Source organism: Limulus polyphemus, unplaced genomic scaffold, assembly GCF_000517525.1.
Source record: "Limulus polyphemus unplaced genomic scaffold, Limulus_polyphemus-2.1.2 Scaffold626, whole genome shotgun sequence".
Lineage (NCBI taxonomy): Eukaryota > Metazoa > Arthropoda > Merostomata > Xiphosura > Limulidae > Limulus > Limulus polyphemus.
Window position 1 is genome coordinate 4,378 of NW_013666236.1, and position 18,644 is coordinate 23,021.

At 33.6% G+C, this 18,644-nt stretch overlaps 1 protein-coding gene across 1 annotated transcript in view; it reads left to right on the top strand.

Moving 5' to 3' along the window:
- The first annotated feature begins 3,273 nt into the window (after window positions 1-3,273).
- The window catches only part of LOC106459551 (dipeptidyl peptidase 4-like), a 40,779-nt gene continuing 25,408 nt past the window's right edge, over window positions 3,274-18,644 (top strand). The window contains exons 1-5 of the mRNA XM_022386056.1: window positions 3,274-3,299; window positions 3,550-3,676; window positions 5,910-6,056; window positions 12,724-12,803; window positions 17,521-17,747. Of these exons, the coding sequence (XP_022241764.1) occupies window positions 3,274-3,299; window positions 3,550-3,676; window positions 5,910-6,056; window positions 12,724-12,803; window positions 17,521-17,747 (607 nt within the window). The remainder of the gene's footprint in view (window positions 3,300-3,549; window positions 3,677-5,909; window positions 6,057-12,723; window positions 12,804-17,520; window positions 17,748-18,644) is intronic.

Here is an 18,644-nt window from a genome sequence, read left to right on the forward strand (position 1 = left end):
CAATCTCTCCTCATAGGACAATCCCACCTTCCTTTGTGACTCTTCTTTGAACCTTCTCCAACAATTCAATGTCCTTCTTGAGGAAGGGAGCCCAAAACTGTACACAGTACTATAAACGAGGCCTTACAAGTGATCTATAAAGTGAAACAATAATAACCCTTGTCTTGTATTCATTATTTCGATAGATGCTACCCAAATTCATATTAGGCCTACCGCTGTTTAGATGACTTAAGTGATTTTTCGATCACAACACCATGATCTTTTTCTTCAACCATAGTATTTAATGTATTCCCATTCAAATTGTAACAATAATTTGAATAGTGAAAACCTACATGTATCAACTTACATTTTGGATAGTTAAATATCATCTGCCACCTATTGGCCCAATGTATCAAATGATCTAAATCTCCCTATAAGTCTGCAGCATCTTTTATACAGTTAGCCACCCCAAAAATCTTAATATCATCTGCAAACTTCAAAATATTGTTAGTCATTCCAGAGTCAATATCATTAATATAAATCACAAAGAGAAGAGGACCCAGCTCAGAGCCCTGAGGCACACCACTTGTAACTATAATCCAGCCAGATCTAACTCCATTTATTACTACTCTGTGCTTTCTACTCTCCAGCCAATTTTCTATCCAATTTAATAACATTTCCTCTACACCCACATATTTAATTTTTATAATAAGTCTTTTGTTAGTCACCTTATAAAATGCTTATAAAATCAAGGCAAATCAAATCAACAGTATTTCCTTCATCAACTCTTGCAGTAACATCCTCAAAGAATGTCAGAGGATTTGTTAAACAAGACTTTCCCTTAGTGAAACCATTTTTCTTTGACACTATATCAAACTGTTTTAAGTGACTCTGTAATACATCTTTAATCACATTCTCCAATACCTTTCCAACTACTGATGTAAGACTAACTGGCCTATAATTGCCTGCACAATGTTTATCATCTCCTTTAAATATTGGACTAACATTAGCCAACTTCCTATCTTTTAATACTCTTCCACGACTCAATGACCTATGAAAAATATTAGCTAGCATTTCACAAATAAAATCTTTAAGTTCCTTTAAAACTGTAGGATAAAAATTGTCTGGTCCAGGGGATTTATCAATTTTTAGGTTTCCCAACTTTTCTCTTACAGTTTCAGAACGTAAAATGATATCTTTTACATCAATATTTTCCCCGTACATTAAGTGCCGTAGTTGAGGCATGATACTTGTATTTCCTTTGTAAAAACTGAAGAGAACATATAATTTAATAAGTTTACCATCTCATAATCTTCTGAGATCAGCTCCCCATTATAATTTTAAAGAGGCCCAATCGCCATCCTAACATTTTGTTTACCCATCATATACCTAAAGAATTCCTTATTGTTTGATTTAACTCTCTCAGCCAACCTTCTTTCATATATAGTTTTGCCCTTTTAACTTTCTTTTTATCTACTCTCTTGATTTCCTATGGTGCTCCAAGTCTTTATTATTTCCAGTAAGTATAAATTTCTTGAATTTGTTATGTTTATCCCTAATATGATCTCTTAAACTTTTAATAAACCATACTGGCTTACTCTGCTCCGTTGCCCTTTTTTCTGTAGGGAATGTGTATGTTCTGTATGCATATCAATTTTTCCCTAAATGCTTCCCACATCTGTTCAAGTTCCCCACCTAACACTTTAGTCCAATCTACAGAAGTCAGACCATATCTCATTCCATCAAAATTGGTTTTCGTGAAATTTGTAATCAGGGTACTATTCCATCTCAATTGTACATGTGGTAAAATCCGAAACCCAATAGTACAATGATCGCTTGTACTTAAATGATCACCAACCACAACCCTCTCTATAATATTCATATCAGATGCTAATAGTAAACCTAATATAGCTTCCTCTCTTGTAGGTTCCATCACCAGTTGGTGTATAAAAGTATCCTGAATAATTTCCAAAAACCTATCCCCCTCACTGTCAGACTCGAAACTTTCTCAATCAATACCCCTGAAATTAAAATCTCCCATAATAACAACATCTTTTTCAGCTACTATTCTCATCTCATTATACAATTTCTAATTAACTTCCACATTCTGATCTGGTGATCTATAACAAATCCCAATTACAATATTTTTCCCTTTATATCCATTAACACTGACCCAAACTGACTCAACCTCAGTGCTATTTTTTTTAATATGTTCTAACTCAACAGAATGCAATTCACTCCTCACATATAAAGCTACTTTTCCCCTTTTTTCAATACTCTATCTCTAGTAAATAATCTGTAGCCTGGTATTTCAAAAAATTTCTCTCACCAAAATTGTTCAAATCCAGCCAAGTCTCAGTGATACCCATAATATCAAAATCCTCAATTTCTACAACTTCTTTGAACATATCAATTTTATTTCTAATACCCTAACATTACAATAGTAACAATTAATCATAGATTTTATAATATGTTCATGTTTTTTGCCTGTTGTATATGTTTTCCTGTCATATTTTCTAATTAACTAATATCAGCCCCACAGTGGCACAGCGGTATATCTGCGGACTTACAACGCTAGAAACCGGGTTTCGATATCCGTGGTGAGAAGAACACAGATAGCCTATTGTGTAGCTTTGTGCATAACTACAAATAAACAAACTAATATCATGATCCTCACCTCTGTCTAGCCCTAGCTTAAATCTAACACTACAACTGAGTTAATCATAAGTTACAATGACGTATAGCACATTGAGCTTATTTTGCTGTTCAATACAAAGTACTAATAGCTTATAATAAAAAAATATAACACCACTGATTATACATTACTACCATTGAATGGACAACTAAATCCACTTTATGAATGGAGAATACATTTGTACTACACTGATTACGACAGCAGTAAATGAACATAACTTCGCTAGGATCAAAATTATTCTTTAGTTATTGGTTGTTACTGAAGTAATGAATCTTATCTGCTGTGATACGAAAGTGTAGAGCAAGTTATTAATATCAACCACGCTTAACATTCTATTGTGAAACGTGATTAGCGCTAGGGTAAAAAGAACAAGAATTGTTGGTTATATGATCGTTTTAACAATGCTATTTGTCAACGTTTATTGTAAGCCTGACGTTTGTAATAAATTGTTGTTATAGAATATGTCTGTGAGAGGCCCATTTATGTAATTGTATACGAAACATTCTACTGTATTCACTTTTTGTCAGCACGTTTGACTACCAAGAATAAAACAACTGACTATTATTTCTGTACCGGTATGTAGATGATTGTTTATAACGATGTATCTTATTCCCATGTCCCTAACGTAAGTTTTTTTGTTTTTTGTTTGTTTTTTGTTGTTTTTTTTTTGCTTAAAACCACGAGTTTTAATAATAATGCTTAGGCTGGCTTTCTTCGTAATAAAATTTAAACATTTACGAAGGCTCTGCAACACTGTGAAAATAGTGTTATAGAAGAGGGCGTGTTTGACATTTTCCATTAAGAAATGTGATTCTGATCATCTTCACACAAACTGCTGTATCTTTTTGCTGATAAACTTCCATTATTTTCTGTAGAGAACATTATTTCACTCAAGTTACCTGGATTGATCGCACTCGACTAGCTGCAGTCTGGTTACGTCGCACCCAAAACTTCTCTGTTGTCAGTGTATGCCACGAAAGAAACGGATGGGCATGTGATACAGTGAGTAAGACAAACATTATTTAGTTTAACATGAACATGATACAGTGAGTAAGGTGAACTTGTTTAGTTTAACATGAACATGATACAGTGAGTAAGACAAACTTGTCTAATTTAACATGAACATGATATAGTGAGTAAGGTGAACTTGTTTAGTTTAACATGAACATGATACAGTGAGTAAGACAAACTTGTCTAATTTAACATGAACATGATACAGTGAGTAAGGTGAACTTGTCTAGTTTAACATGAACATGATACAGTGAGTAAGACAAACTTGTTTAGTTTAACATGAACATGATACAGTGAGTAAGGTGAACTTGTCTAGTTTAACATGAACATGATACAGTGAGTGAGGTGAACTTGTCTAGTTTAACATGAACATGATACAGTGAGTAAGGTGAACTTGTTTAGTTTAACATGAACATGATACAGTGAGTAAGGTGAACTTGTCTAATTTAACATGAACGTGATAGAGTGAGTAAGGTGAACTTGTCTAGTTTAACATGAACTTGATACAGTGAGTAAGGTGAACTTGTCTAGTTTAACATGAACATGATACAGTGAGTAAGACAAACTTGTTTAGTTTAACATGAACATTTGTTCAAATCTTCCGCTGTTTCGTACAGTTCAAGATGCCAACAATAAACTCAAACTGATATATTAACGACTTCTAGTAAAGTATTTTATTTGTAAACATTTTCTATTATATTAAAATAGCTTCAATGTTACATATTTATTTGTTGTTCAATACCAGCAAAGTGATTGAAAAGAAGAGAAGAGAACCTTCAATGACATCTGGTTTAATGTCTGTGAAGTGTAGGAAGTGCTAATATTAGCTTCGGCTTCAAGCTATGTGATCAGATTACTGCAGCCGTCATGCTACAAGAGAAATGTTGATCGAATTTGACAAAATAGAATATGAACGAAAATTCGAAATGTTGAGTCTAACGGCTAGGATTAACGTTTAACTTAAGAGACTGATGAAATTAGTCTTAACTTCTCGGACTGAAATTAACTCGAAAGACAGATAAATTTTGTTTTAACTGCTAGGATTAACGTTTAGCTCAAGAGACAGATAAAGTTGATTTTTACTGTTAGGATTAACGTTTAACTCAAGAGACAGATGAAGCTGGTCTTAACTTCTAAGACTAACGTTTAACTCAAGAGACAGATAAAGCTAGTCTTAACTTCTAGGACTAACGTTTAACTCAAGAGACAAATGAAGTTGGTCTTAACTTCTAGGATTAACGTTTAACTCAAGAGACAGATGAAGTTGGTTTTAACTAACAGGTTTTAACAGCTAGGATTACCAGTTAATTGAATTTAGAACTTCAAAAGTTTCTTTGTGTTTTCAGGAAGACCGGCATTAATCACTCAGTTGGGAACTAACGACTATACATAAAGTCTGAATACTTTTAAAGAGATGTGTGATGATAAGTACCAATGTAACCATTTAATTTGTGTAATCAATAATTATATTACTACCAATACATGTACAACAGTAATTCTATATAACCACGTCTAGCCGTATTACTATCAACATGTAATATCACTGATGTGTAAATAGATAAATATCAGTGCATGTAAATCATAATACATTAATTTCTATCCATTTAACCATAAACCATCGGTATAACTACCAATTCTTATACACTTGTATAGTTAAAATGCTTCTGTACAATACAATATAATCATCTAAACTTCCAGAACCTCAAGTGTATAACACCCTACACCTGTATAAGTAAAATACCTCTGTAATTATTAGTACTTGTATAACCCTCAATACAATATAATCATCCAAACTTCCAGAACCTCAAGTGTATAACACCCTACACCTGTATAAGTAAAATACCTCTGTAATTATTAGTACTTGTATAACCCTCAATACAATATAATTATCTAAACTTCCAGAACCTCAAGTGTATAACATCCTACACCTGTATAAATAAAATGCCTCTGTAATTATTAGTACTTGTATAACCCTCAATACAATATAATCATCAGTGCTTGTAAGATCACCAAATGTCTAACATTTTTCAATTCATATAAAAAAATCACTAAAACGTTTTATATTAAAGCAAATGATGAAGAAAAATGAGTGTGTACAATACTTAGCGATTGAAGAATATTGTACACAGGTGGGGGTTGATCCGCAGAAACTGAACAAAATCAGTACATCTGGGTAGGTGGAAATAAATAAATGTCACTAGCATTTCCCATTTCTTTCTTACAGAACCTAGAAGAAACCAGTAAAACTGGTTGGGTAGATATGTACGATGCTCCCCTTTTTACAGCTGATAAGAAATACTATTTCCTTCGACTTCCTGTAATGACTGAAATGTACGGAAGTTTCCGACACATTGCAATGATCAGCATAAACGTAAGTAAATGTATTTTAACATATGATGTTATACGTTTCAAATATTTCAGATATGAAGAACATCTTACTAAATTATCTTATGAAATATAACACTTGGTATAAAACTAGTGTTGTTTTGTTTGTTTGTTTTTCTATGAAAAGATTATTTAAGTATATCTCCTTCTTTTCAATAAAGAAACAATGTCTTATTGAAACATTATTATATTTTTAAATTAAATACTTTGTTTTAATGACGAAAGACTAAGAAACGAGTGATATTACGTTAAAGTAAATGTCCATACTTGGTAGTTTTAAGTTTTAAAGTCAGAAAATGAAACATTTGAAAAACTCTAATAATGTTTTATAGCTACAACAAGTATGCTGTCTGCATAACAGTAGTGTTTCACCTTGTTTTTTTTTGTTTGTTTGTTAAGCACAAAGTTACACAATGGGTTATCTGTGTTGTGCCCACCGCGGGTATAGAAACCCGATTTTTAGCGTTACAATCGTACAGACTTACCGCTGAGTCACAAAGCGTTTGATGATAAAATATTAGCCTTTGTCTTGATGCAAGGGTTTCCGTAAAAATAACGTTTATAATTTAAATGTTTTTATTGTCTTTCACTTAAAATTTAAGTTTATTAGTGAATGATATCTAAGTTGCATACTTGGTAACTCGGTAAAATATGTCGTTGTAAACTAGAGTTGAAAGCATCTGAAAGAACGCGTATTATCTGATCTGATCGTAGAATCTGAAACTCCTAAAAAATATGAATTACCTGAAAATATCATAGTTCTGGTAACTCCTGAAGGAACACGAACCACTTAACTAGATCATAGATCTGATAACTTCTAAAGGAACACGAACCACTTAACGAGATCATAGTTCTGGTAACTCCTGAAGGAATACGAACCACTTAACTAGATCATAGATCTGATAACTTCTTAAGGAACACGAATCACTTAACGAGATCAGAGTTCTAATAACTCCTGAAGGAACATGAACCACTTAACTAGATCATAATTCTGATAACTCCTGAAGGACCACGAACCACTTAACGAGATCAGAGTTCTAATAACTCCTGAAGGAACATGAACCACTTAACTAGATCATAATTCTGATAACTCCTGAAGGAACACGAACCAATTAACTAGATCATAATTCTGATAACTCCTGAAGGAACACGAAACACTTAACGAGATCATAGTTCTGGTAACTCCTGAAGGAACACGAACCACTTAACTAGATCATAGATCTGATAACTTCTTAAGGAACACGAACCACTTAACGAGATCAGAGTTCTAATAACTCCTGAAGGAACATGAACCACTTAACTAGATCATAATTCTGATAACTCCTGAAGGAACACGAACCACTTAACGAGATCAGAGTTCTAATAACTCCTGAAGGAACATGAACCACTTAACTAGATCATAATTCTGATAACTCCTGAAGGAACACGAACCACTTAACTTGATCATAGTTCTGATAACTTCTAAAGGAACATTTATCACCTGTTTGAATCATAGCTAAATGTTGAGGAAACACGAATCACCTGATCAAATTATAATTTTGATAACTCCTAAGGGAACACCGATCACGTGATCGAATCATAGTTTACTTAGCTCTTAAAGGTGCATGAATTACCTGATCTGTTCAGATTTACTCATTAATTCGATATCTCCTGAAATAAGACGAATCACTCGATTTTTTCATAGTTTTACTACTTTCTTTAATGAGCCTTCATTTGTTTTGAGAATGCAATGCCTCAACCCTCCTACTTTGATCATAATGCTGCCTTAATAAAGAGAAGAAAATGTGCATACTATTATGCTACACCCAAGGCACTTTCTTTCAATAACTTCTAAGTCACTAATTGGTTCTGTAACTAGTAATCTTATACAGTCGTAGCCAGAAGTTCTACTTTTGTGTGATGATACTAACCTGAAATTTCCTGTCAACTTATGTTTACAGTAAATTTTCTGTTAACTGATCTTAATGTCATCACATTTATCTATACTGCTTTTGACATTTTGATTTCCTAAAGGAAGACAAAGTATCATATGTTACTTTTGTTGTAAAATGCTCTAGTTACAAGACATTAATTCGAGAAACTCTTTACATTTATAACATGGTACTGAAAGTCACTTGACGCTTAGTGGCGTTGGAGGCAAAGGAACGCGAAGGACTTTATTATCTCCAATAAAATAATTAGAAGAGTAGAAATATCTTCAAAAATTCAGACTTTAATGAAGAAAATGGTCCTGGTGGTTGTAACACTAGTGCGATTATATTTTACTTCTCCCGCGACTACAGCCCGAACTGAGCGTGTAGTTAGCACACTTGGACACATTAAGTCAGATCTTATAAGCAGTATAACTCAATAGAGATTTAATTCTTTAATTACTTTAAACGTTTGTAGAGATAGGGTTGATTTACTTAATATTCCGCTCTTGATTAGTAATTTTGTCAAATCTACAGGTGAAAAAGGGCGAAATGACTTTGTTTTATTGTAAATGGCACTTATCGATATTTTAATAAACTTTCAAAAAGTGTTTATATTTTCTTTCGTGACTAAGCTCCTCCAATATTTGCTTCCGACGCCACTGTTGAAACAAAATTGAGACTAATGTTGTGATTACTAGATGTTTAAAATGACATTTTTTTATGCAGTCCTTATCTTAAACTTTGGTTTTATTTCAACTGATATCTCATCGACAAACCTTCCTACCAGTCAAAATTTTGATACAAATCATTTATCAACGTTAAAAAAATTGAAGTTCATGACATAATCTTTAAGGTTAAGAGACGATGACCAAAATTGCTTCATTTCTTTGTTGCCACCCAAAACCGTATCGATCTATGAGAGATATAAATTTTGTGCCCCTCCTCAAAATGAAAAAAAAATAATCCTTGCCTTCATAAGACACAAACTCGCTCCCCTTACGAGTCGGCGCTCTGTACGGACGCACTACTCGCTCTACCAGTACGGACGCACTACTCGCTCTACCAGTACGGACGCACTACTCGCTCTACCAGTACGGACGCATTACTCGCTTTACCAGTACGGACGCACTACTCGCTCTACCATTGGCACAGCTCTTCTGTCATTGAAATGTGCTTCCCAATTTTTATCCTGAAACTTTTAAATAATTGTCAGAGCGAGGAATGACGTTATAAATCTGCCACGATAGATATTAATTGTTTGTTCCTTAAATTATGTAGAACAAATAAGAACGTGAATTATTGTTCAGGGCCTTTTTTTTCAGTTACGATTGAAAAGTATGAAATTTGTTCTAAGTATGTCTAACATTGGATAGTACAAAAAATTAGATTAGAAAATATTGTTTGGTTACCGTTTACAATTACCAAACAATTCACGTGGAATATAAAGTGAACATTTCATTTGCACTGATTTTTTTCAGAGCCTACACCAGAATTGGTTTTAAAATACGAGGATATCACATCCTTTCTTTTTCTATTTTTCTGATAATTTGGTTGTATCTGGGTTCTACGTAATTTAATATATAACTATGCCCATAGGTAATATCGTTTATGAACAAGAGCAAAATTTTGTGATTTTTTTTTCTTCAGTAGGTTGACAATCCTGTCAGCTTCAGATGCTTAGTTTACCAAGTAGAGTTTATTGTTATGATAGTTTAAGAGTGCGCGTGTCGGCATCGGGATTTGAAAGTGTCGGGTTCACTTGAACCTCTTCCTCTCCCTGCATTTGTTAGTCTACAGCTGTAAAATATTCTTTTAATTCTAATGTGAGGATCAGATGTTATGCTATTGCATAGAGCTGTTTGTTTTGGTTTGAATTTCGCACCAAGCTACAGGAAGGCTATCTGCGCTAGCCGTTCCTAATTTAGCAGTGATAGAATAGCAGAATAGTAGCTATTCATCTCTTGAACTACTCTTTTACCAACGAATAGTGGGATTGGTGGTTACATTATAACGCTTGTGCTATCTCACTCTGAAGATCGAACCATGAAATTTAGTGTTATAAGCCATCAAGCTTACCGCTGAGCTGCCGGGGACATAACAAAATGAAAGATTTCTTTTAAATTTCGCGCAAAGCTACAAGAGGGCTATCTGCGCTAGCCGTCCGTAAATTAGCAGTGATAGAATATAGTGAAGGCAGTTAGTCAAGACCACCCACAACCAACACTTGGTCTACTCTTTTACCAACGAATAGTGGGATTGACTGTAATGGTATAACGCCACGGTGACGGGGATTCAAACCCGCGACACGCAGATTGCGAGTCGAGCGCCCTAACCACCAAGCCATTTATAGTTGTATCTCTGTGAAAGACAGAAACAAACATTAGAGGTTTAACTTATATCCATATTATGTTTATTTCGAGAATTCAGCTGTCTAAAACTTTTCTAGACATTAATAGCGAATCTACTCTCTGTAATGTACTTTGTACGTAATACGTTGAAATTAGTCAAAATTGAAATAAATATGGTTAAACGTTTCTTTTTGTTATATAATATCAAAGGAGAGAAATATGGAGGTTGAGGTCAAATTAAAACGATGTTGGAACCGCACCACGTCGTTATAGTCCATTTCACTACGTCCGGTAATGCTCTATATGACGACTGTGCATCTTGACAGTAATTCTGCAGCATACATTTCATTGCAAAAGGCTTCTTCGTAAGGCTTTCATGTCCAAATCGCATCATTCTTTACTGACGCTTCCATAATCTATGTAGTGTACAAGCCTGCAGATGTTAACAGTCCGTTCGTCCAGAAATCAATAGGAACTGCATCTGGCGACTTGACCGGTATGTCCTGATATGGAATATCATGAATACCCATTTCGTTTTTCAGCTTCTCGAGATATGCGAGGATTTAATGGGAGGTATGACTGGAAGCTTCATCTCGGTGAATCAATACCCTGTTGACCTCTATTCCAGATGAAGATCCTTCCTGGTTATGTTGCATACTAATTACCTGTTGACCTCGATTCCAGATGATGATCCTTCTTGGTTATGTTGCATACTAATACCTTGTTGACCTCGATTCCAGATGAAGATCCTTCTTGGTTATGTTTCATACTATTATCTAGAACACGTGGGCGGCTTTTGCCACTGAGCTTTATGTTTGTAGATTCTCACATTTTACTAGATGGCGTACTTTATTTACCAGGGTTCCCTCGGTCGGACAGCGGTAAGTCTTCGGATTTCCAACGCTGGAATCAAGGGTTCGATTCCCCTCGGTGGACACAGCAGATAGCCCGATGTGGCTTTGCAATAAGAAAACACAAATTTGTTTACCATGGCTGTTGCACGTATATTTCTGGATGATCCCGGGGTTCCAAACTGATCTACATTACTTTCTTTTCCAATGCCATTAAGAACAAGGGATATCTTCGTATTAGAAATTATCATCCTTCGACCTGAACACATCTTTATAGCCTGAATGTATGAATATTTTACGTCCCCTTCCCAAAAGCAGTCAGTTTTCGGTGCCATCACTCTACATGCGAAACACCACACCTTTTCAACATGCAGATATGATTCACTGAGACTCTATATCAGATGTAGTGCCACAAGACTTGCATATTCAATTTTTTAATTCGACGTACTCAACCCTCTGTTTGAGATAACAAGATCCCTAACTGTCAGTCTTTTATTTGTCACCTATTGCTCTCCCACTAACTATAGGTAATTTAATTATATTCTAATTTCTAATCAGAAATAAATGGAAAAGGAGGAAATATGGTAATAGATTTTCACCGTGATGAATGCTAATCATTACAACGTCGTAATATTATACGTTGTCAGTGCCTTGTAGTGACATTTTCGTAATATTATACGTTGTCAGTGTCTTGTAGTGACATATTCGTAATATTATACGTTATCAGTATCTTGTAGTGACATATTCGTAATATTATACATTGTTAGTATCTTGTAGTGACATATTTATAATATTATACGTTGTTAGTATCTTGTAGTGACATATTCGTAATATTATACGTTGTCAGTGTCTTGTAGTGACATATTCGTAATATTATACGTTGTCAGTGTCTTGTAGTGACATATTCGTAATATTATACGTTGTCAGTGTCTTGTAGTGACATATTCGTAATATTATACGTTGTCAGTGTCTTGTAGTGACATATTTGTAATATTATACGTTGTCAGTGTCTTGTAGTGACATATTCGTAATATTATACGTTGTCGGTGTCTTGTAGTGATATATTTGTAAATCTGGAAGGCCAGTGTTCTATAATCAGATTTTGCAAAAGTAGCTTTCTTACTTATAGTTGGTCAGAACATCTAATATTTATATATACTTTGAATTTTTCGAACATCTTTTAAACAGTATGATCTAAGGAAATCAGAATCATTTATTTTCAATTGCAGTTCAGCCGAAGTCGTCAAAACATTTTGTTAGCTGTACGTTTGTATATAGTTTGAATGTCTGATAAATGGTAAACTTATAGGATGTCAGGTTATGTTATATACTGTATGGTCGTACATCGTCGGAATGTTTTCTATAGATGATACACTCATACATTGTCAGCACATGTATGCTGACAACCGTACATTGCCATAACGTTACGTCTATTTATAACATACTATTTGTCGTTCATAACAGATTGTACGGTATACTCAGATATCTTTAGCTTATTAAAATACGGTGTTTGTGGTTAATGGTTTTTGTCCATCTTTTAGGAGAAACGTAAAAGGTTTCTTACTGAAGGAGCGTATGACGTCATCCAGATTGTCGCTCACCGCCACGAAGTCCGTAAAGTGTAAGCGTTCCGTTATTGTATGATATATTTCGTAGTCGTGTTTTATAAGTTCCATCTTTGTTTTTTACAGAACATAAAATGATTGAGATTTTTTACTATCAAAATCATTTGTCATGTGACTTTATTTTCATATAGTTTATATTTTAAATTCGAATACAAGTTATTATTTTTAGCCGCGGCATAACGGCTCATAGAATGGCTCTGAGTTTGTTTTCTTTTCTTGTTTTCTTCAAGTACAAACTTTTAGCTCATAGCTCCATCTCTTCACCGATCTGAGCTCTAATTACAACCGCGACTATTGAAGATTCCCTCTTGTTTAACTTTCATGAGATAGTATTCTAGCATTTTATAATGTCACAGATAAACATTTATGTGTGATTATACTTGAATATATTTTAGTGGCTATAGTTATTCCAAGGATATATGTTAATTGGTCTATTCCTTTATTGTTATATCTGATAGTTATACCTGATCTGTTGTGATGGTAACAAGTGACCTTTCTCAACTTTATCGTATCTTTCGTTGTGAAGTGATTCTATTAACAAAATATATATAGTTTTCATTTTTCTTCATAAGAAAAGGCTATACGTTTTTAAAGGTACACTTTCTATGCTGCATATAACTTTGAGATGATAAAGCACTGAGAAAGTTTTTCAAGTATTATTTCTAGTAATGGGCTTCTTGTTTAAATAAGCGTTTCTCAACAAACGGTCTGCGAACCGTCGCTGCTTCGTCAGAGCCACCTTTTCAGTCCATAGGATTTCAGTTCTTGCGTTTTAGTGGTACACGGGATTTTAGGGTTAAGAAACGCTGATCTAAATAATGTTGGTTAAATAAAACGTGCATGTTGATTTTTGTAGATTCCTTCATGAACACGACATGACACCACAGCAAAGATCAAAGATGTCTTTCAAGGAAAAGGGTATTCCAACGAAAAAGAATTTGGTTTGTTTTGAAATTCGCGCAAAGCTACACAAGGGCTATCTGCGCTAGCCGTCCCTAAGTTAGCAGTGGAAGGTAGCTAGTCATCACCACCCACCGCCAACTCTTGTGCTACTCTTTTACCAACGAATAGTGGGATTGACCGTCACTTTATAACGCCCCCACGGCTGAAAAGACGAGCCTGTTTGGTGGGATTGGGATTCGAACCCACGACCCTCAGATTGCAAGTCGAGCGCCCTAACCACCTGGCCACGCCGGGGCACGAAAAAAAGAAAACATTAACAATTTTTATACTAGAACACATACTAGATATACGAAGTGATTCTGGGTAATTCTTTAAAAACCATTAAAGCATTCTATTTTAATGATGTACTTTTCTTGGCAAAAAATAAAGTTATCAGAATGATCACTCTTATATAATACGCAGTATCTACCAAATAAGAACTCTTCAGATCAAATACTGACACATAAAACGTTTCTGTCCAAATGTTTTAAGTGAATGATCCTATTGTTTTCTTTGAAATATTTTCTTAGCTTATTTTTTATTTTTAGTTGTTCAATCCTAACAAAGACTTCTGTAACTTCTCGAAATAATATCTATGTTTAGGAAAGGACAATGTAATGGTTGACCATAAAAAGCGACATATCTTTTAATTAAATTTGCTCCATTACTGGGAATAAATAGTTGGATCATTAGTGATATCTGCTTTGATAGTTACAAACGTCCTTCAGTTTTCTAAAATCAAGCATTAAAAACCAATGGTACCTACTCAATTGTAGTGGTTTATCTAGAAAATAAGTTATTTGTTGAATATGATTAAAGAATAATGACGGCATAAAAAAATCGTAAAGCGCTTAATGAGTCGGGTTTGCGTAACTTCGAACACGGGGTTTAATGAATAATAACAACAGCTTCTTTGCTACTGTTTCTCTGCATTTGAACGTTACAGTAGTTAAATCAAGTAAGAGGTAAAACAAACAAGTTTTCTTATCACCTTGAATTGTCCACTTATTTTGTAATCTAATAATGTTTTCAACTTTCTTTTGTTATATTCGTAGGACAGTTTTTGTTGTGCTTCGTTCTGCATTCGTGTGAAAGTTTTATGTATTTGGTACATACTCGTAGGACAGTTTGTTTTGTGTTTTGGTATGTGTTTGTAGGATAGTTTATTTTGTCTTTTGATATGTGTTTGTAGGATAGTTGAAAATAAACTATCCTACAAACACATATCAAAAGCAAAATAAACTATTCTACAAACACATACCAAAACACAAAATAAACTATCCTACGAGCGCTACCAAAACGCAAAATAAACTGTCCTACGAGCGCTATCAAAACACAAAATAAACTATCCTACATACATATACCAAAACACAAAATGTCTTTTGATATGTGTTTGTAGGATAGTTTATTTTGTGTTTTGGTATGTGTTTGTAGAATAGTTGATTTTGTGTTTTGATAGCGCTCGTAGGACAGTTTATTTTGCGTTTTGGTAGCGCTCGTAGGATAGTTTATTTTGTCTTTTGATATGTGTTTGTAGGATAGTTTATTTTGTGTTTTGGTATGTGTTTGAAGGATAGTTGATTTTGTGTTTTGGTATATGTTTGTAGGATAGTTTATTTTGTGTTTTGGTATGTGTTCGTAAGACAGTTTATTTTGTGTTTTGATAGCGCTCGTAGGACAGTTTATTTTGTGTTTTGGTATGTGTTCGTAGGACAGTTTATTTTGTGTTTTGATAGCGCTCGTAGGACAGTTTATTTTGTGTTTTGGTATGTGTTTGTAGGACAGTTTATTTTGTGTTTTGTTATGTGTTCGTTGGACAGTTTATTTTGTGTTTTGATACCGCTCGTAGGACAGTTTATTTTGTGTTCTGGTATGTATTCATGGGGACATTTTATTTTGTGTTTTGATATGCGTCCGTAGGACAGCTTATATTCTGTTTTGCTCTGTATTCGTTTGAAACTTTATATACTCGTAAGAAAGTTTTGTTGTGTTTAGGTATGTATTCGTAGAACAGTTTAATTTGTGTTTTGTATGTGATCGTAGGACAACTTATGTTGTGTTTTGATGTGTAGTTCGCTCTTACTAAGAGTCGTTATGCTAAATAGTTTGCTATAGAAGTTCTGTTTGTTTTGAGTTAACTCCTCTTACATGATCAAACAACCAACATAAGGTGAAACATCTATGAGAAAGATGCATGGTTTATGTGGTTTTTATTTTTTCACATAAAAAGGTACCGTATTTATATTGACAGCGTCTCTAAATACATTGTTTTAAATTAATCTGTTTAAAGAACATTAATTCCATATTTTTTGGAATTGGTGTTATTCGTTGGTATGTTGCTCATTTTCTAATCCATTTTCCTTGGAGTCATAATACTGAGTTTGAAAAGAAACATAACATGATCCTTAAATACATTTTCTTGATGCTTTTAGATCTTTATGTAAATAAATATACCTCAGTTAATTTGGTTACTTTGAGGTTTCCTCTCATAAGATTACTATACTTCTCAAATGGAGAACTGGAAGAATCTTGCATCTGTAATTATCGATTTAATTATATGTTTTTTTATTTCAACACACAGTTGTCTGTGTATGCTCCTCAGTTCTACAATGTGGGTTTATCACCGTATGTTCAGGTTTCTGTATCTGGTACTTTGTTTTACAGTTGAGTTTCTGGATTTGGTATATAATTATTTTTAATGTGTTCATATTGTTCACCTCCGTTTCTGGTGTTTTTATATTAATCACCTCTGTTTTTAATGTTTCATGTTTTTTCACTTGCTTATCATAAGATGGACAAAGTAATTGATTTGCTCTTGTCTGTTTCTAAATTTCCTCCAAACTGCATGAAAACATAATATTAAATTTGTATATTTCTTAACGCAGAAAAATATTTGAACTAATTGAATATTTGTTAGAAAAACTTGCCTGTAGAAGGCGATGTGAAACTTTGTTTTTTCTTGCTAACAGGCAGATAACATAAACAGGGTCTCTGGAATGGCAGTGAACAAGATGTGACCATGCTTCATTGTTACAGACTGCTATAGATGAATGTGTACACAAGTTTCTATAATATGTTCAAAATGTCCAAATCGATAGAATACTAAAAATGTTTATACCAAACCATCTCCAGACGTTCATCAATGTTCATTATGTAAAAATAAAATGTGTAAAGAAACAAGAAAAGCAATTTTACTTTCCTCAAACTTATAATGACAATTAACTTTTCGAATGCCCTGTCGTTGTGTGAAAAAAAAATATTGTATACATAAGTTTATTTTTCCTGAAAGAAAATCTCTAAGTTTGACTTTCATTCTAGAATTATTTATATAATAATCTATGAGAATGCATTAATTACTAAGCTAGTCTACTCTTACAATATTCTGTGTATTATAATTATGAATAAATGAGCCTGAATTTCCTGTAAGGACTGGATTCATTTGTAGGGTTCTCGATTGTTGGTTTAGTTATCGTTGCATATGTATATATATCACCTTTTGACTGACAAAAGAATAATATTCCGGTTGAATCGGTGATGTGGAATAATACACTTCCTGAATACTACCACGAACTGCTATTGTTGATCAACCATATAATTTACTCATTATACGATAGTCTATAATTGTATTTGCATATCGATCACAGTATTTCCTGTTGTTTGTTTTACTTGTTTAGGATCAATATTTAATACTAGATGAAAATTATCGTTTAAAAAAAATAAATCCAGTGTTAATTGTCACTTTCGGGTTATTTTATCTCTTTTTATATGTAGATATTACATCAGCACATTGAAAAATAAATCAGGACAAAGACACCTGTTTAGCATCACAGACCTCACTTCATCAAATCGTTCAAAAGAATGTCTGACGTGTGCTATTGGAGACAACTGTTTGTTCAACAGTGCCACCTTTAGTCCTGGAGCAAAGTTTTATATTTTGGAATGTTTAGGTCCAGGAATGCCCAGGTTGGAGCTTAGAGCTGTCGATGGAAACAAATTGCGTACGTATGTTTATGCATTCTTGTTGAGTTAGGATGTTCAGCCTTCAGTCACATCTGAGATGCAAACAGTTCTACGATCATTGGATGAGATTTTGTACGTTACACTTAACTTAAGTAAAATCCTGCGTTTTGTTTTTGCCCAAACAAGAAATAGATAAAATAAACCTTTAACCATCGTCGTTGAAATTCATAAAATTGAAAATATTTAAAAAAAACCAAAAAACACTGTATTCTGAACGCTTTGACAGGTCAGGGGACGTGATATTTCACTCACTTGTCAATACTGCATCTGCCCAAACCTGGCGGAACAAAAAGTGTTTGGGGACATGGTTCGCCAGAAAACTTTTTCAATTTGAATGGCAATATTGGCTTACTTTGAAGCAATGGAATCGAATATATGGTAAAAATCAGGGAAAATACACGAGAAAAATTAATGTGAAACAGTGTACTAGCCAATAAAACTAATGGGAAAATAAACAGTGTACTAACCAATAAAATTAATGTGAAAATAAACAGTGTACTAACCAATAAAATTAATGTTAAATAGTGTACTAACCAATAAAATTAATGTGAAACAGTGTACTAACCAATAGAATTAATGTGAAACAGTGTACTAACCAATAGAATTAATGTGAAACAGTGTACTAACCAATAAAATTAATGTGAAACAGTGAACTAACCAATAAAATTAATGTGAAACAAGTACACTGTTTCACATTAATTTTATTGGTTAGTACACGGACCAATAAAATTAATGTGAAACAGTGTACTAACCAATAGAATTAATGTTAAATAGTGTACTAACCAATAAAATTAATGTGAAACAGTGTACTAACCAATATAATTAATATGAAATAGTGTACTAACCAATAAAATTAGTGTGAAACAGTGAACTAA